We start from the raw sequence: 20,755 nt of genomic DNA on the forward strand, positions 1-20,755 counted from the left end.
GGGCTTAGTACAATGACTGGCATACAGTAGAGGTTTAATCAATGCTTGTTCCATCCCCCCTTCCCCCACCCTGCCTCATTTTCACCTCGGTGTTGAAGCTATAAGCCCTTTACCTGCCCTGTGCTCCCCCACAACCTGGCTAATTAAACAAGGCAGATGGTTTGCAGTGTGAAACATCTGTCGGGACAACAGCCTACAAAGCATCCTGCAGTTAAGGAAGGATATTGCCGCAGCAGTGCCTGGCACAAATCATCCGTGGTCATGAAGACGGTGTACGTGAGCAGGAAGTCATCCAGGAGGGTCTCTGTGGAGGAAGGTAAACAGATGAGGTGAGGAGAGGCTGACACCCACAGGCCCCGTCCCCCCAGAGAGGGCCTGCCTGCTTCCAAGTACAGTTTCATTTAGACTGAGAGTGTGTGCCTCAAGCAGGGGATCTGCGCACTGCCAGCACACGTGGATATCGGGGTCTAGGGTGGTAACATCAGTGCTGAATGACTAATGCCAATCTGGGAAAGGTCATGAGTTTCCTGCATCCTGGAGAGGATTTGAGCTCTGGGAAGAATTCTAGTTCCCGCTGTCTTTACAGGAAGATGGGTCTTTCCAGAAGTTACTTGCCACTCTAGCAAGGGGGGCAGACAATGAAGCCCAGAGGGCAGAAAGGGCTCTGAGGCCATTTGGTGTAACTCCGAGGTCTGTAAGAGAGCAGGAGCCATGGCAAGGGATTTCTGCTTCTTCTCTTGGCCTGGTAGCACATGCCTCATCATGAAACTAAACCCTTCTTCTCAGCTGAAAAATTCCCTTGAGCATCACTCACTTTGCCCTATGTGAACCTGGCATGGCCCAGAACACAGACATGGGGGCATCTCAGTCCATTTTCCAGGAATGGACTCAAGGAGGAAGAAGCAGCAGCATGCCTGGGACCAACCTCTTCCTCTGTCCAGCCCTGTGCCATGGGCGTTGGGAATTCCCTCTCAGATGGATGTGATGACCAGCTTGTCCATCCTGTACAGTCTTAGGGAGTTTCCTAGGGCACCAAGAGTTGAAATGACCTGTCTGGGGTCACATACCTAGTAACTGCATCAGTCTGAGGCAAGATTTGACCCAAGTCTTCCTGACTGAGGCAGGGCCTTATATACCCTCTATCACACCCCTTTTCCATGGATTCAGGGATGGAAAGGATATTTTGTCCAGCTTCCTTATTATAAAATAATAATAAATGATAAAGTTGAGGGAATTGTCCCAGAGAAGTTAATTAACTCACCTGTAAGTATGTGTTAGAGACGGAAGGTGATCTGGCATCTTCCTGACACTAAGGCTGCCCTCTACCCAAGATGCCAGGCTGCCCTCTGCTTGCGACGCCAGGCTGCCTCTGGAACATTTCTAACAGGCCCCTGAAAGTCTGAGGAAGCTGCCTGTGCTACAGTTACCCAGGGGTATTGTCCATCTCCATACTCTTCCTCTTGCTGTCTCCTATGCTGGCAATGATTTCTTCCCATGTCCCACTTCTGCCTTTCTGCTCTTTGGTCCCTGATCCCTGCCCCCTGATCACCGGCCTGAGGGTGAGTTCTCTGTCCTTACATCTCTCACATGGCTGTCTGTGTCTTTTCTGTCCCTCTCAGTACATTAGTCACAGTTCTCTACCTGGCTGGCCTCTCCCCTCTCCAGCCCCAGGCCACAGAGTACCCCTTAGTCCACTCTCGAGGCCCCAGGGTCAGGCAGAGGGCCCATCTCAGAGCACATGCTAAGTCCAGGTGGCTCTAGACTGGTCCTTGCTAAGGTATCCTTCCTGGCTAACAATTAGAAGAGCCCAAGCTGGAAGAGCCAGGCAAGTTTAGGCAGGTAGGTGGCGCCATGGTGCACAAAGCACTGGACCTGGAATTGGGAAAACCTGAGTGGAAATCTAGCCTCGGACAGTTACTAGCTGTGTGATCCTGGGCAAGTCACTTAACTTCCATTTACCTCAGTTTCCTCAACTGTAAAATGGGTCTAATAAGCACTTCCTTCCCAGGGGTGTTAGAAGATCCCATGATAGAACATTTGTAAAGTGCCTGGCACATGGTAGGTGCACAAATGCTTGTCTTTCCTTCTTTCCCCTCTTTGGGTCTCAGTTTCCTACTCTTTAAAATGAAGGGGCTGCACAAGAGGATCTTTAAGGATCTTTCTATCCCCTATCCCAGATCCCATAATTCTTTTAGCACAGTACACCTGAAGCATCTGATGAAACCAGGACCAATCTTATCCTCAGGACTCACATCCTCAGCATCAGGGAAAGGGAATAAGCATTTATTAAGCCCCTATTATATGCCAGGCACTGTACTAAGAGCTTTTCAAATACTACCCCATTTGATCCTCACAATAACTGCAGGAAATGGATCACTATCCCCATTTTATACATGAGGAAACTGAGGTAGGCAGTGTTTTAGGCCATTGAACTAGACCAGTGCTTGAGGCTGGATTCGATGACAGCTCTTCCATTAAGGGCTGGAGGAGAGAGAAGTCCATCACCTTAGACATAACTGGCCACTCCACCCTGGAAGAGGCTTTGCTAATGAACCATCCTGTGGGATGGGAGGAAACACATTTGAGGTCCAATTAGAGCCCTCCCCCCAACATACGACCAATTTTATTGTGCTGAGGCTCAGACCTCTCAATGCTGCTTTCACCTTGGCTCTACCCATGCTGAATATTTAAATAACAGCATCTGCCAAATCTTCTATCATAAAAATTTAATTAAAAAAATTTTAAAAACCAGGTTTTCTTTATCACTGCTAAAAATCACGGGTCTTCAGTGAAAATCCTAAAGAAAGACCCCGATTTCCAGTGCTCTTGGCTGCAACCTTCCTTCATTGAACCATTCCATTGTTTCAATCTTTTTTTTAATACATGGCATCCCTTCCTACTTGGTGAACACATCAGATGTCATTTAAATTATTTTCTCTGATGCGGACTACTGAAAGTAATTGAGTCCTATGAACAAAGTCCCTCCAATCAAAATAATGTACTGAAGGCAAAGGCATTCTCTGCCTCTAGTCCCTTAGCTTTCACAGAGACAGACCTCTTAGATATTTGGAAATATTTTTAAAAGCTCAGTGGCCACAGGAATTGGCCCCTCAAGACCATCAGGCAACAGGAGCCAGCCTAGAAAGGCCAGGATATTCAACTGAATCCATATTCAAAAGCCAAAGGCTACCATTCTTTCATTTTTTCCTTGAAGACAGGTATCGAACTTTGGAAGAAAGAACAGTTTTGTATGTGAAAGTATCTTTTAAAACAAGTTCAATGCTCCTTCAAAAATCTAACTCTAGCCTTCATCTCAACACCCTGCTTCAAAATAGATGCATCTGCCCCTTTGGAAGATTCAACCATTGCCCCACAGAGCTCTTGCCCAACAAAAGACTCCTCCCTAGAATGAATCCAGTCTAGGTTTCTGTGAAAGCCCCAAAGACCTCTAGCATCTTTAGGAGACAAATCTAAAGTGGCATCCAAGGAGAGGACTCCCACAGTGACTGCCTCAAGAATTTTTAATGACCAGCATGTTCTTAGCACAGGGTAGAGACTGGACCTGGCATGGGAAGACCCAGGTGAGGAATCTCCCTCCACCAATGCAGGTCAGCACCTTCTCTGCCCCTTACAGCTTGAAAAGGCTGCCCAGAGGACAGGGAGATGTGACTTGCTCAGGGTCACACAGCCAGGATGTGGCCGAAGTGTCACTTGGACCCGAGTCTTCCTGATTCTAAGGCAGGCTCTCTATCCACCATGTCACGTGGTCTCTTGTGTTCTTATGATGTGTAAATAACTTATCAATAACCCAAACACTAAAACGCTATTTTATGACCATTGCCCACCTTTTAAACACCAATACTCGTCTGTTCTTGGTATATGTTTGCAAGTCACAAAACCCCATCATCTCCAAAGAACAAAAGCTGAGAATCTCTCAGTGTGCAGTGGAAAGGCACATGGTGGGTGGATGTTTATGAAACACGGCAAACAAGAAATTATGCAGGAGGAGCAGGGCAAAAAGTGAGTGAGCGAGTCTGAGTGAGCAAGGGAGGACAGCCAGCCTAATGGCCATCCTATAGGATGCTACGTAAAGGTTGAAATGTCAGGAAGAAACAAGGAGGATTCCTTATCCAGGCTCTTGGGGCTCACATGAACCAGAGATGGCTGGTTGGGAAGAGATAGATGGGATGGAGCTAGACTGTTGGACATCACAGACCTGGGGGGACAACAATGAAAGTGGAAGCTGAGGAACAGCTGGACATTTAGATAGATAGATGGATGGATGGATGGATGGATGGATGGATGGATGGATGGATGGATGGATAGACAGACAGACAGACAGACAGACAGAGATAGATGGATGGATGGATGGATGGATTGATGGATGGATGGATGGATAGAGATAGATAGATAGAGATAGACAGATAGATAGATAGATAGATAGATAGATAGATAGATAGATAGATAGATAGATAGATAGATAGATAGATGGATGGATGGATGGATGGATGGATAGATAGATAGAGATATATATGCACATATAAATAAGTATTAAACACCCCAATCCCTCCACCTTCATCTCCTAGATCTTCCTTTGAGAACAGAGAGATCTGAGCCAAACCTGGGGAAGTTTGTCCAAAGTCCCTGAAATGTTTCCTTCTGTAATTTCAGTCTTTCTGTACCTTCCCTGACACAAATCATCTAGCTTGTGGCTCGGTCAAGGCTATGAGCAAACTGATGAAAAGAACACTCACTGTCACAGGGGACTGAAGGGCAGGGACCAGACCGAGGAGACTGCCAGCTCCACCCCTTCCCCATGCTGGTGACGAGACGTTAGTGACTTACGGGGGGTCACGAAGCCAATATTTGTCAGAGCTGGGCTCTGAAGTCAGCTCTCTATCCAGTAGGAGACACTATCTCTCAGTATTTACAGAGTGCCTTTGAAAAAGTGTCTGTGGCTGGATTTGAATGCAGATCTTCTTGACTCTAGGTCCAGTGCTCTACCACTGTACCACCTAGTGGCCCCCAGGTCTTCGTCTATCCAAGTAGTGTAATATATCCACTGTTTCACAGAGTGTCCTTAGAAGGTAGGGACAGACCATGCCTCACCCATGCACAATTATGTCCTTGATTGATGTTTTTAATAAGAGAATTATTTTAAACCTTTACAGAAACCCTCCTTCAATGCTTCACCATGATGTCCCAAGATCTGAGATACCTGTGATCTCAGCACAATGCCTGGAGAGGGCCTAGTATGCATTTGACTAAAGCTTGTAGCCTTGGCTTGATTTCCAAGGCTGGGCCACAGTTCCATCTCTGAGCATCCATGACACTGCAAATAGATCTCTATCTCCACTGTTTCCTGCTATCCTGTATGACCTTTAGAAGAGATTCAGCCTGGAGTCAGGAGGACCTGAGTTCAAATCTGACCTGAGACACTTGACACTTACTAGCTGTTTGACCCTGGGGAAGTCACTTAGCCCCAATTGCCTTGTCTCCCTCCTCCAAAAAAAGAGAAAAGATTCAGTCCATGGCCCCCCACATATATTCATCTCAATAACCAATCCCTCTGGGCCTTTTCCTTCTCTCATGGTCTGAGTTGGATCACTTCTTTTCAGGTGACTTCCCATTCTCTTTCTAGCCCAACCTCTCTCCCAAGAAGGAGGTTTCATCAGACTCATATGCTCTAGAAATATGTAAAAGAAAGAGGCCCCCAAAGGCCTGTTGGATCTGGAAGTCAGAAGGTCATTAATGACCATGTCAGAGTGCTGAGGGTCCAGTGGCATCTTCTAGTCTGATTGTGCCATGCTCACAATTGGGTGAGACACTTGACAATCTGGCACAGTAAAGGTTCACCCAAGATGGAAAGGCAGGCAAGGACGGCTCATGATTGGCATAAATGGATGGGACAAACACAGGTAAGGACCCAGCTCTATCGGTTTACTTGTGAAAAACCACACAGTGGACATGGTGTCACCATGGATGGACCTATGGGATGAAGCCATTTGTTATTAAGGTAAAGTTTGGAGGCAGAGGCATAAAGCACTTTGATGAACAGCACAGATTTATTATCTCCAGATAATCTCTCAGGTGCCAGTTTCTGCCATCAGTGAAGGCGCAGCGGGTGGCTGGCATGCACAACGCGAGGCCAATTGCCCAGGTCTGTCTGAGAGCCTGCCTGCTGTGGCGGCAGGCCCCCAAGAACTACCGATTTATCACGTCAATCTCGACTCTGGATAGAAGTTGGTTTAGTGTTTCAAAATCACACGGAATAAAATCAAAAAATGACTTGAATATTAACATACTAAATGAGGACCCGGAGATACGCAAAGTAACTGACCGGAATAAGTCAGCTCTTTCTATAAGAATCCATTCAACAAGGACAGCACGCCAGGGGCCGCAGAACATATCAGTTTCCTTCCCAAACTCTTCTAGCTGTCGATGATTTCTCTTCGCAAGGCTTTAGCTCCCTGAGAATGACTGGCACAGAGAGAGTGGGCATCTGGCTAGCAAACTTCAAAAATCACTGTCCCCAATTTAATAGTAAAATAATGAGAATAATAAATCAACAGGCATCTAAATAGATACAAAATGATTTGGGGGAACCTAGGCAGCATGGGAAAGAAGACAGTCGGAAACCTGGGTTCAAATCTTCCTCTGGCTGTGTGACCCTGGGTAAGGCACTTATCATTTCAGTTGCCCCTGGCAGCTAGCCAAGATGAGATGTCTCAGAGAAGGCACAGGCTTCCGATGGGAGTTTCCTCACCAGCTGTTCCTCCTGCCATTGAAACCACAAGCTCATCTCCCAACCTCCTCATCCCCCACAAGATTTTGGTTAATAAAAAGCTTGAAGTTTTGCAAAGAGTTTGAAATTCATCCTATCGTTTGAGCTTTAGAAGTACTCAGTGAAGAAGATGCCTTGGGCGCTATTACCCTCTTTCCTCAGATGGGGAAATTCCTACATGCTTTCACACATAGCAACCATCTAAGACAACATCTGAACTCGGCTCTTTCTAAGTGCAAGTCCTGTACTCAGGTCAGCCCACCACCCTCCCTTCTAAGAAAACAAGATGGAAATTTTGAGGGTCAGAGGTAGGGTTCAAGGGCAGCTCCCTCTGGCCTCCATCACCCTCTCTTTGTGATTCCCCAACAGGGATGCAGGCATCTTAGAGTGCAAGTCAGGAAAGTGAAGATGTGGCCGTCTTGGGCTTGCAAGAGAGTTTGGATCTGACTTTCAAGCCCATGTGCCCTGGGCAAGTTATTCATTTCTCTCAGCTCAGTTTCCACATCTGTAAAATGGAAGTAATAATAACACCGACCTCACAGACATGTGAAAAGGACAAAGTGCCCAGAACGTTAGCCATTGTTGTAGTATGCTCCCTTAGCTCAATTAAAGGGAATTTAATTAGACTTGTTTTAGTTCCCTGCCGGCTTATTCCTGAAGGGATAATGCTAGAGCATCCTTTGCTTTGCACTTCCTTCCCTAAATCAACAGTGCCTGACTGGCTCAAGTTTCTGCAGATCACTGGCCTGCTCGACTCCAACCCAGGAACACCTGGGTAAATAAGGGGGCGGCCACAGGGCCATGACTCAAGCAAATTCTGCCTGCGGGCAGTCGTCAGTCACTCACACAACTTCCTGCTGTGCCCATTGGATCAAAAGCTCGCAGTCCCACAGCCCTTCCCAGAACTCCTGGGCTGCTACCGCTGTGGGGTGGGGGACCTCAAGACTGGGCCAAGAGCAGCTCAGGTTCAGACAAGTTCTGTGAAGAGGAAAGGCTTCTGTTATGGGCCTGGCAACCAACTCAATCGGTGGAGGACCAGCAGCATCTGCTTTAATAGAATCCATCGCTAGAAGGTCAATGACTGGGTAAGGCTTGGGTAAGCCTGGCCACTCATGAGACTGGCAGCTGTGCTGGCCAGCAGTGGCAGCCATGGTTCCCATCAAAGAGACCTGTTTTTCTCCCAGAGTAGATGGGCCATCTTTTCTCCATGGGCTCCAAACCCTACCTCCCACAATGAATGTAGAGATGGGAAGGTCTGAGTTCTGAAATCACTGGAGTGTGATGCACATGCGTGCACACACACAACATACACACACACAATACACACACACACACACACACACACACACACACACTTGAAAATGATGCAGTCCTATAATGGCTAGAGTCAATCCATCACAGGACAGATACTCACAGGTGAGATCACCCTTAGGAAGAAAGGATAATGGTATGTCGAACTAACACAGATAATCACTCATGGGTATTCAATGAGGTTTTGAGCTAGAAATTAGTGATAGCAGAGCCTTGGCAAACCACTTAAAGCTTTATAGGCTCCAAGAGCTGTCCATCACAATAGATTTCTGTCTCTTCCACAAAAAGAAGAGAAAACCTAATCGTATTTCCATGAGTCAAAGTCCATGTTGGTTTTCCATATTGGAAATTTCATGAAAGGGGGATATAGAAAATGTTCAGAAACATAAACCTCAGGGACACACAAGAGGTGCTCCATAAATTTCTTAATGTATAACAGCCCCCACTTTCAGAGGTTTGTTGTGAAGCCCAGAGGAGATGATAGAATGACAAAAATAATGAATGAGGAGTTGTAGAAGGAAGACATCTCTCTGTTAGATATGTAGACAGTGTCTTACTTGTACGCTTATAGAAGGGGGGACTAGTGTGTTTAGTTATTTCTTTCCTTTTGCATTAGATCTACATCTTCATTTACCAACAACTGGATTTATTGCATTTGGAAGGAAGATTTGCAAAGTTTCCATCTCTTCAAGAAAGAGTTGGGATTAGGGGGAAGGGGTCATTGGGGGGACGAATGTGGATAATGTGCAGCCCTGGGGGTTCTCAGAGGATCTAGGGAGAGATGCTCCGACATAAGCTGTTATTCATTTTCATTCTTTTTTAAAAACCTTCTTCGACAAAGTATTTTGTCTTCAAACTTTGGCTTAAAATCAAATTTGGCTGGCAAGATCACAGACCTAGAACAGAAAAGGACCTCAGACACCATCCAGTCTAACCAAACCCCTCATTTGGAGATACAGAACCAGTCCTGCAGGAGTGAAATGAGTTGCTCAAAGTCACAGAAGTCACACAGGTAATAAATGTGCAAGGTGGGATTTGAACTCAGGTCATCTGACTCCAGAATCACTCTTACATTGCCTTTGGTTTTAAGGTGATGGTGAGTTCCTTCTAGTTGACCCTTTAAATAAGCACAAAACATTCTTTGTTGGGCTATATTTCTCTTTAGTACTTTGTCCAACCCCAGAATTGCAAAGAATGAAGCCTGATGGACATGCCCACTATGTAGGAATCCAGACTTTGCCTTAGCATGCCTGAGGTATGAACGCCCAGGACAGCTGCGGGTGCAGCACCCTCTGGTGTCAGGAGGTGGGGGTTTCTTTTCACGGGAGATCTTCAAGCTAGACAGAACTAGGGACCCCTCCCTGCGCATGCTGGAGAAGAACTAGATTTCCCAATGGATACCACAGAGTTGACATGGGAAGATTCCCAAGACCACTCTTACAGGCAATGCCTTCGTGAGTATCACACCACTCACACTAATTGACAGTCTGCTCACACACTCAGTGCTTCACATAATGACCCACTTGCACCCATCACCACTGGTCCATCTGTGTATATTTTATTTTCTGATGCCCTTCAGTATCTCTCCTGTGACTCTTTTTCCCTTCAGCTATCCCCATAGCAGAAGGGACTCTGGGGGACACTCTCCCTCTGTGTGGTTAATGGAAACCCTTGCGTGATTCTGAATGCCCGTCCTGGAGCATCTCAACATCCAGATGCAGTCCAACTCTTAGAGATGACTGACAATGAGTGCCCCAGAGACTTAGATCCCAACATCATTGGTCTCCCTGTTTCTCAGATCTCCCCTCTCCCTTCCACCCTTTGCACTACTGTCCAGTTGACATTGTTGAAGCACATCTGTCTCACTTGGATCTTCAGGAAGCTTTGATGTCTATCTTCTTCCTTCAGGATAATATGCTCCCTCTTCTGCTTGGCATTGAAAGCCCTTCCCAGTCTGACTCCAGCCTACCTTACTTTCACCACCAACTCCCTATTTCTGCAGCACATGCTCTACATTCCACCCAGATTGACCATGCCACCTTGGTGCCGGCTTGCAAAGAGCCCTCCCTTTTCTCCTCTGCCTCCCTGAATCTCAATCTCCTTTAAAGTTTAGCTCTGGTGCCATCTCCTACATGAAGGAGGCCTCCAGTGATGAGAAGGACAAAACTCACTGTGAGCCTTCACTGTCATGAATCTCTAGGTGTAAGAAAGCTCTTCCTCATGGTCAGCTGGAACATTCACCTATTTGGCCTCACTCCATATCCTGAAGCTGTGGAAAAAGATCCAATCTCTCTCTGATACACCAGGATTTGAAGCCAACTTCTGGATCGCCTTTCAGCCTAATCATCCCTGAATTCTTCAGTAGTTTCTTGTGTGACTCATTGGTGATTTGTGGGTGTTTCACTGGCCCATTCTTTAGGGAGGATCTGAGTTCAAATCCTGCCCCATTACTTGTTCCCTGGATGACTCACGCAGCCACCAAACCTCACTGAGGCTCAGCTTTCTCAACTATAAAATGAGGAGGTCTTTCAGGTCCTGCCTGCTCCGGATCATGGATCCTATAATGTTACACAACCAAGATCCTCGGAGATTACTAGGGCTATAAGTCACCATTATCATCTTTTTCATCCCACCAAAGAGTGGCCCTGAGATTGTTTTCTCCTCATTTGTTAATTAATACATTAAGAAATTCATGGATTACCTCTTGTGTGTCCCTGAGGTTTATGTTTCTGAACATTTTCTATATCTCCTTTTCATGAAATTTCCCATATGGAAAACCAGCATGGACCTTGGCTCATGGAAATACGATTAGGTTTTCTCTTCTTTTGTGGAAGAGACAGAAGTCTATTGTGACAGACAGCTCTTGGAGTCTATAAACCTTTAGGTGCTTTGCTAAGCCTCTGCTACGGAAGTGACTTGCCCAAGGTCACACAGCTAGTTTCCACCTTGCTGTGCCTCCTCCTCCTCATTTTAAAAGTGAGTTTAGAAGCAAACTGAATGTCTCAACATCTGAGGATAACGGCTGTCACCAAGTTTCTCCCCCCTCCCCAGTGTGACTCTCTATTTAGGCAATCAGAAGTCATCAATTACCATTTAGTAAGCTGATGACTTGAAGGTGTCACCATCCAGCCCAGGAGGACTTGGCCTGCACTGACCAGAATTGTGTTAGAAAACCCATCGATCAGTTAAGAGATGAAAACAGCTTTCAACGCCTTCAGCTGAACTGAACTGAGGCATTCTGAGAGCTCCCAGTTCCCAGGCAGACCCCCGGGTGTGTGGGGGTGGGAGTGGGTGGGAAAGAGAGCAGAGGAAATGCACACAGCTACAATGGCCCGAGTAATGGCCAATGTCCAAAAGCAAGGGAGCTCTGAAAGAAAAAAATATGCCAGTATCCCCTCTACAATAATTATAAACAATTACCCGGACAAAATGGCTTGTGAGCTCCTTTTACTATGCTCCCTCCAATTCAAATAAACACGTTTTATTTATTTTTGACATCACTGTTCCTAGGGCATGTTGGGTATCACTTTCTTCTTCCCAGTCTTCAATCCCACTCCTGCCCATGGCATCTGAAAAGTGGCCACAAAGGACCGACTCAAGAGGAATTCTTTTTCATGAAATAAAAATGCAATAATACCACACATGTACCAGTTTCCCTACCTAAGGTACTAAGAGGATGTTTATACAGGGTGAACTTGGTTTTGTTTCAGGGTCAGATTGAGACTTCATTGCTGTGGCAAACTCCCTCTATTAAAGAAGAGTAACAACTCCTCTTTTACCTTCTTGGAGAGCTGTCTGGGCTACTGGGTGGTTAAATGATGCACCAGAGACAGGATTTTAATCCAGTTCCTCAAGACTTCAAGCCTCTAAGCCTCTCCAAGAGGACACAGAACTTCTGAACAAGCCAGGCTGTGTGTGTGTGTGTGCGTGTGTGTGTGTGTCTGTCTGTCTGTCTGTCTGTCTGTCTGTGAAGAATGGGTCCTTTATTTGGACCAAAATATTTTCCCAAAAGAAGTCATGTATCATTAAGGTTTTCAGCGTTTTCTGTTGTGTCCCTTAGAGTCATAAACCTGGTACTAAAAGTCCAGACTCTCTGCTTTACAGAGAAGGCAACTGAGGCCCAGTGTGGTCAAGTGGAGTGCTCAAGGCTACACACGCAGTGAGTGGAGGAACCTAGATTAAAAAGCTCAAGGTATGGAGCTCAGATACCTAATATCTAGCAGATTCTGAGATTTGATCTATGAAAGCATCATCTAACTGAATCAGTTCATTTTAAGGATAGGGAAACTGAGTTCCAGGGTTGTCACCTGCCCAAACTCATACAGACAGTAGATGTTAGAGGTTGGATTTGAACTCAAGTCCTCTGATTCTAGGGTAGCTAGAGGGCACCATAGTACACAGAGCACTAGGTCTGGAATCAGGAAGATTGAGTGCAAATGCAGCCTCAAATACTTACCAGCGGTGTAACCCTGGACAACTCACTTAACCCTGTTTGCCCCAGCTTCCTCATCTGTCAAATGAACTGGAGAAGGAAATGGCAAACCACTCCAGTATCTTTGCCATGAAAACCCCAAATGGGGTCATGAACAGTCAGATACAACTAAACAACCACCTCTGACTCTAGAACTCGGGCTCTGTTCATAGCACAAAGAGAAGTCTGAAAAATGGCCCATTGTCATCAAGTGTGATGCCAATTTCTGTTCCATGAAGGTCCACAATACACACAATGGGAGAGTTGGGATAATAAAGCTCTAGCTCTGCCATGGTAAAGGTAGAAATCCTCACACCTGCCTGACCACCATTCAGCAATGAAGGACCACATATACCTGGCTCTTCCCATCTTTACACTGGAGGAAGCAGAGCTCAAAGGGACGGCGTTCGTCAATCAGATTTAAGCAACAAGGATTTCAACATGGGCAAGTCACTCTGCCATTGCTACTTTCCTGTGTGCGCTCTCTCTCTCTCTCTCTCTCTCTCTCTCTCTCTCTCTCTCTCTCTCTCTTTCTCTCTGGCTCTTTATCTCTGTCTCTCTCTCTCTCTCCTCTTCCTCTTCCTGCATCCTTCCCCTCATGTCTCTGTATTCCCTCCTTTCCTCCCACTCCTCTTCCTCTTTTCCTTCCTCTCTTCCTCTCTGTCTCTCTCCTTCCCTTCCTCTTCTCTCTTACCCTTTCCCCATCCCTCCCCTTCTCCCTCTCCCCATCTCTACTCTCCACCCTATCTGATGCTAAAAACATTTCCATGAACTCTAGGAAAGCTCACCATCCATATAAGCCTCCTTAAAACTCTGGGACAAAAGGACAAAGGGGACAGCAAAGAGGCTGATAGATTTCAACTGTAGAACAGTAACAATAAAAAGCCCCCAAGGTGGAGAGTGGGATAATGGGAAAAGGAAGGAGAAGTGTGACAATGAAGAGGAACTTGAGGTTGGTAAAAGACAATGACCTAGCAGATCGCCAGTATCTAAAAGGACATCACTGGACCACATGAGCTTGTCAGTTCCAACTTATTTTATGGTGGTGCTCTCTAAATGAGGCCAATGATTAGAGAGAGACCTCTGAAAAGATTAACAAATGTAGTGACTGCTCATCCACCAAATTACCATACAACAACACTCCTTTCCCACCTTGATCAGCCCCCTGAAGTGCCCACTCTGTAGTATGGGAAGTCCTTTTCAGCAAGCCTGCCTCCCTGTAGAGGCAAGACAGTAAACTCAGCTGGAAGAAGACGTCAGCAACATTTTCAAATTCAGACAAGGGCATCTGATTGTCTCCGTTGATCTACCAGCTGTGTAGGGGTAGGGGGCATGAGCACAGCTGAAAGAGAAATATTTTTGCCTTTTACACTGTCTGTAATTTCTGTAGAGGCTGTTACAAGGGGATGGTCCTTTGGATAAAACTATCAGGCTGTCAAACCCGTGATGGACAGACTATCCCATTTCCATGGATGTAGGTCCTGAACAGCTCCTATGGCAAAATCAATGTTTCATAAAATGCAGCTGAGACTTAGGAAAGTAGAGGAGTGAATGCTGAAACATAGCAGGAACCACCACAGACCGAGAAAATCCTTTAGTACAAACACTGCTGTCTCATTGTTCTGGTGATCTCATGGCATCACCTCTTTAAAGACAACAGCAAAACCTGGCCAGAAGAAATACATCAACCACTCACCAATCGAGTTTATCCAGTCAATGGCTCATCTCACTAACGGCCTTTAGCACAAGAGACCTATTCTGGAAACCAAAAGAAGCTAAAGAAGACTTTCCCACTCTGAGAGAGCTCATGTCCTATTGGAAAGGCAGATTATGCCTGAGAATAATTTATAAAACACCAATAAGTATAACTTTATACACCATTTCAAAAGACGAACTGCAAATTATCAGTGATCAGAGAAAAAACCAGTCCAAACAAATAGTAAGAAATATAAATCTTCTCTAGTAGATAAAAAGTAAGGAATGCGTAATAATATATCCAAATATAAACGTAAAGAAACATATAAAAAGAAGTAACTCTAAGGAGTCTTTCTTCAGATTTGGGAATTTGTAGAAGATCACAGAAACTGGAAACAGTTAACGTTGGAGGGGCTGAGGGAAAACAAGCATTACTAGTATACTGTTAGTAGAGCTGTGAATTGGCGCACCCATCCTGGGAAATCATTCTGAATTGTGAATGACAAATGTCTGTGATTCCACTACCAACAATATACCTTAATGAGGTCAGAGAGGAACATCCAATACTGACCAAAAATATCCACAGCAGGACTCGTGGTAGCAAAGACCTGATGGATGCCCATCAGCTGCAGAATGGCTAGAGAAACCATGACTGATGAATGGAACAGGACAATATTGTGCCTCATTGCATGGCATGGAAGTGATTCTGCTCTGTCAGCAGAACATAAATACTGCTGAACTTCAGAAGGCTGGGTACACACCCGGTGATGGTGTATGTCTGTTGTATAAAGACAGATCTGGTTATGTAAGTTTGGGAAGTCTTCTCACCAGCGGTGCTGCAGGATGATCAACTTTGGGGCCACAGCAACTCTCAAAGACTGACTGGCCATGAAGTTTTAAAGGAGTCACAATCTGTGTCAGTGAAGGGAATATTGACAAGGACAAAAGAGAAGGGAGAATCATAAAGTATTTTATAAAGCAGACCAGAGGCAAATGGCAGCAAGAAGTGCAAGGGAACAAGTCATCACAAATTCCTTTTAAAGATCAATTTCTAGGTCAGAGATGATAGAATCAATAACAATTTAGCTTAATTTCCTACATCTGCTACATTTCCATCAAAAATGGATACTCCTAGTGATGCACCCTTGACCTTCAGTCCTTCCTCCAACACTTACTAGGTGGGTCACCATGGGGGAGTCATTCAAGCTTTTTGAGTCTCAGTTTTCACATCTGTAAAATAGGAATTGGAAGTGGCTCGAATACCTACCTACAGGTTGTTGTGAGGCTAAAATGAGACAATACGTGTAAAGACTTTTTGAGCAGGAAAGCAGCATACCAGTGTGGATGATGATGATGATGATGATGGTGATGATGATGACAGAAATTCCATACAAAGGTAAGAGAAATAAACTGGGACTCACTAGACCTAGGTTCATATTCTATCCCAGTGCTTTACTATAGAAGGTGTCCCAAAAGTCTTAGTGCAGTTTCAAGCTATTGGAGTCTGGCTATTTTTACTCTGACTTGGGTTAGAGTTGGCAGAGTTTATGTATATTCATAACAAGGGGAAAAGAGAGTAAATAGGACTGCATAAAATGGCCCTTTCCCCACAGATAGGCATGACTTTGTCTGGCTTCCAAAATCCCCTGAAATTAATTCCTAGACACTCCATCACTAGTTTGGCCAATTCCCAAAGAGCCAGAGGATGATACTTCTTAACTTTTTTCTCCTCCACAGTAACTTTTACTGACATACTGGGAAGGAGGCTATGTAGGCAACTGTGCTATGAATTCTACCTCCCTTTATTACCATGTATCACCCCCACCACCCAGATGTTTCTTGCTTTGGAAAGACATGACCAATGGACAACCCATAAGTTCACATGGTACCCTCCACATGTCAGCAGAACCTGAGAGAGACTCTCGGCACGTTGGGCAGACCCTTGCCAATGAATAAGAATATGAACAAGTGTCGCATAGAACAGGCTTCAATGTGCACTGTTGGAGGAAATGCCCATGTCAATGAGATCCAGAGTATGGAAGTATATGTAGCGGAAACACGATATTGAATTATAGAGGTGAACACTGACTGTAAACAGTGCCTACAATCTGAAAGATGGATAGAAAATTAAATGTCTCCTCCCAGGAGAAAGGAGGTAGGCATGATTCATCACCAGTCATCTGGAATCAGAACGCGTCAATGCCTGGTTCAGAGTTCCAGCATTGTTTGGCAGGGCTTTCCTGTCTAGTACTAAGGTCACTCTATTATTTGTTCTCCTGGTTCTGGTTGTCTCACTCTGCATCTGTTCATATAAGTCTTCCAAAATGTCTCTAAATTCTTTAAATTTATTGTGTCTTGGGACATAGTAATGACATCCATATATCACAATTTGTTCCCCATTCCTCAGTCAGTGGATGCCTACCTTATTTCTGGTTCTGTCTAGACCTGGGATTTCAACTATATAGGAAACTCGCTGGTGAAGAAATTCTCTCTATCAAGGTAGATCTGCAACTTATAGTCTTAGAGAGCTGTCTGGAGCACCCAGCAGTTAAGCGACTAGTCAGAACCAGTGTGTGGCAGGGGTGGGACTTGAACTCAAGTCATCCTGATCCCAAGGTTGGCATCTCTATTCCAATTTCTTGGCTAATACAAAAAAAGATGCTGCTATAAATACTTTCATCTCTACAGGACCTTTCCCTCTGCTATTGACCTGGGGGCACATGACTAACAATGGGATTGTAGAGTCAGCTTACAAATAGTTTATTCACTTTTCTGGCATAATTCCATGTTGTTGTTTTTTTTCAGAATGGTTGAAGCAACCCATAGATATCCTCATAGAGAATTAGCATGCTTGTCTTCTACCTGATACTGGTTATTTCCATCTTGGATCACCCTTATCACCTTAGGGGTTTCAGACAAGACCTCAGGGTAGTTTTAGTTTTTATTTACCTCATTATTCATAACTCAGAGCATATTATCATGTGCTCAACAGATTTCAGTTTCATGTCCTTTGATCACTTGTTTATTGGGGATCTCTCCTAGTCAAATAGATGTGTGTCAATTCCCCATCCATCAGACCTTCAGCCTACCTAAATTCCCTAGCTTAACTTACATATTCACACTGAAAACGGTGCTATGATCTCACCAATATATGAGTTCCATCCAGCAATATAAACACCCATCTAGCCATACCCATCCATCCTGTCTCATTCATTCTCCCAGAAGTTTGCTATGGGACATTTTCCCAAGATGCCAGGGGCCTTCCTCATTTTCTTTGGATGAGACAAGGAAATAACTCAAGCACAAAGTCATACCTAGATACCTTTCTGAGAGGTGACCCTGGGTTTTTCATGGCTTTGCCAGCAAACCATAACCTCTGGCAGACTCTATCATGCTGAAAAGAAGAAGCTAGTCTAGCCACTGGGTAATGAATTCTTTGGCCATGGCAACCCCTGAGACAAAGGACAATACAAAATGGTCATCAGTCTTATTTGGGCCCCTTCCAATTCTGCAGTGATGATTGCAGAGTGGATGAAAAGGAGGCAGAGGGGGAGAGCAATTGTAGATATTACACTAAGAAAAAAAATCACTATTTCTATTGAGAGACCAATGAAGGCACCATTCTATGTTTTTCTGAAAATGCTTCACTCACAGGAAAACCATTGTATTCTGGTCACTTGATCCTGTATATACTTGTAATGACGAAATCTGAACCCAGAACTTAAAGTAGACCTTGGTGGATCCCAGCAGGTGTGTTCTCAATGATGAAGTGATGAAACATTCTCCCACCTGGCAATTAATCTTTTAGAATGGCCCCTTCTCGTATTAGGGAGAAAATGAAAATACTCTTTTGGAAGAATGGTTGGTTCTCTTGGTGAAGTACCATCCATTAAAGACATCACCCCACCCAGGGGTCGTGCCACAATGAAACGAGCACCTTTCCATTCTTAATCAGTGAGTGTTAATAACCTGATGCTTCAGCTCAGTCTCACTTCACTTCCCCCACTTTCTTAGTAACGAGGGTATTAATTAACCCACAATCCACTGGCAGTGTAAAAGCATCAGCTCCCTCGTTACCGTACATCATGTCTCGTGTTCAAAGGTGAGAGAGAACAGACTCGTCCGAAAGACGAAGGACTGAAATGGAAATTCACGTCTGAAATTGGACTCCCAGTAATTTCTCATTAAGCTAGCTGCCATGGTGGCAGCTGGAACCAGGGAGGCTTTGTACCCTCTTAAGAGTATGAACTCAGAGGGGCTATTTGCTCACAGCTGGTAGTCCAGATGATGGCCTTTGTGCTGGAGATGAAATGACTTAAGTGGCTCACAAACAGCCTGACCTAGGGCTTTCCAGAGGGAGCCTTACTTCAATTATGATTCTGGCATCCATGATTCTATGCACAAGACCCACAATAGGCTGAGGGAAAGAGCTATGGGCTCTCAGAGTTATCTTTATGTCTTTACTTCATACTCACTTTATCATTTGGCAGAACTTAACTTTGACACTTCCTACCACTAACATCTCTACTGCTACCGGCATTAATGCAAACATTAACATACTTGATCTCACCTCCTTGAATTTCACAATAATCCAATGAGGTAGGTATCATAGCGATTTTTAATTCCCATTTTACAGATGTGGAAACTGAGGCTCACAGAGCTTAAGTGATTGGCCACCTGCCACAAAGATAGCAAGTACCAGATGTGGAACTTGAGCCCAAGATTCCAAGGTTGGCACTCTGTTCACTATATCATGCTGTCATTCTCTTTAACCCTAGTTTTCTTGTCTGTGAAACATAAATGGTTCTATAGCACAAATCCATTGTGGATTAAGAAGTTATCAACTGATGCTTGGAGAGTCATATATTTTAAAGATGGAAGACACAGAGTGGAAAGGGCAGGTTCTGGAGTCAGACTCCGGGGCGAATCCCACCCATGAGCCTTCCGATCATGGGCCAATCATTCAGTCTCTTTAGGCCTCAGCTCTTTGTCTGTGATGATGCAATGACGGCCTTAAAACCCCATTTTACCTCTAGATTCTATGATCCCATGACCTCAAGAGATCCTAATTCAGCATCTTTCTCCCTGACTGCAGCCCTCCCTGTTTCTGACAGCAAAGTGACTCATCTTTGTATTTAAGTAGAACAGTGTGGTGGAGTGGGAAGCACACCAGTGTGGGAGTCAGGAAAGACCTGGGTACAAATCCCACCTCCATCATCTATTTATTAGCTGTGTGGCCCTGAGCGTGTTACCTAAGAATAAAGAGCTGCCGCGTATATAACTCTTTCCATATGTCAGGTCATTTTATCCTCACAACAACCCTCAGAGGCAGATACTGTTATTATCCCCAAGTACATACAAGGATACTGAGGCATTCAGAGGGTAAGTGACTTGTCCCTCTAGAATTCTGGTCTTCTTGACTCCAGGCCCATTACTGCAACCCCTGGGCCATGGATAGGCAGCAGTTTGTCTAAAATAATAGCGAGCATCTATACAGGGCTTTAGGGTTTGCAAAGCACTTCACAATTTCAATTTCAGCCTCACAATAGCTCTTGGAGATCGGTGTTATTATCATCCTCATTTTAGAGCTGAGGAAACTGAGACAGGTAAAGGTTGAATGACTTTCTCCGAGTCACCAGCTATTAAGTGTCTAAGGCAGGATTTAAACTCTGGTCTTCCTGCCTCCAGTTGTGTTGTCTAGCTACCCCACCTCACTCCCCTGGACATTGGTTTTGTCGCTGGTAAAGTAGGGATAAGAATGGCAGTAAGCCGTACCTCCCCACACTTGGTGCTTGGCAAACGTGCCTTAAAACTGTTAGTTATTCTCATCTTCTGACTTTGTTGACATAACTAAACTCTCCCTATGATTCAGTGACTGTGCCCAGGGCTAAGCTTCTGACAAGTCTGCAGAGGTGTGGGTTGTGTCCACCTGCGGCGAGGCCCTCATTTGGGCTGCTGCCCTCCTCTGTGCAGAACACCAGGATGGTTCTAGCTTCATCTCTCTTCCAAAACTGAGTGGTTGACCACATCATGCTCGGCTCCTCCTCAAACCTAGTACAGCCCTGGTACACTGGTAATGTTCTTGGGACTCGGCTCCTTGGGGGCATCTAATCAGATACATAACCGACTCAGAAAATGAAGGGCATGGTACTACCCTTTCTTCAACCAAGTGGAACTAGACCAATGGAAAGAAACCAGGAATTAAAAGAGAGGGTGGCTCTGTCACTGAACAAAGCCACGTGCTTTCTAGCCATGGATCAATCAACATTTATCAAGTGCTTACTATGTGGGCCATTGTTCTGAGCACCAGAAACTTTCTGAAAACCTCCCAATGCCTTGGCAAGATCCCTCTGGGACTGGTTCTCTCTCTAGTTATGAAGCACTGCTTCTATTTCTTAATTTCATAGCACGTTTTCCTCAAGGGATTTTTGTCAAAACTGCCCATTTGATACAATGTCCTTACAAACAAATCAGGAGGGAGAACCATGTTATGT

General features: G+C 44.9%; 2 protein-coding genes across 3 annotated transcripts in view; both read right to left on the reverse strand.

Moving 5' to 3' along the window:
- TOMM7 (translocase of outer mitochondrial membrane 7) overlaps nucleotides 1-20,755 on the reverse strand; it is a 518,839-nt gene that overhangs the window by 69,158 nt on the left and 428,926 nt on the right. The gene's annotated exons all lie outside the window — the stretch shown is intronic.
- The window catches only part of RAPGEF5 (Rap guanine nucleotide exchange factor 5), a 232,177-nt gene that overhangs the window by 54,825 nt on the left and 156,597 nt on the right, over nucleotides 1-20,755 (reverse strand). For both annotated transcript variants that reach the window (XM_072650899.1, XM_072650898.1), the window contains one exon: nucleotides 226-304. In XM_072650899.1, the coding sequence (XP_072507000.1) occupies nucleotides 226-304 (79 nt within the window). The remainder of the gene's footprint in view (nucleotides 1-225; nucleotides 305-20,755) is intronic.

Source organism: Notamacropus eugenii, chromosome 3 (genome assembly GCF_028372415.1).
Source record: "Notamacropus eugenii isolate mMacEug1 chromosome 3, mMacEug1.pri_v2, whole genome shotgun sequence".
NCBI classification, from domain to species: Eukaryota; Metazoa; Chordata; class Mammalia; order Diprotodontia; family Macropodidae; genus Notamacropus; species Notamacropus eugenii.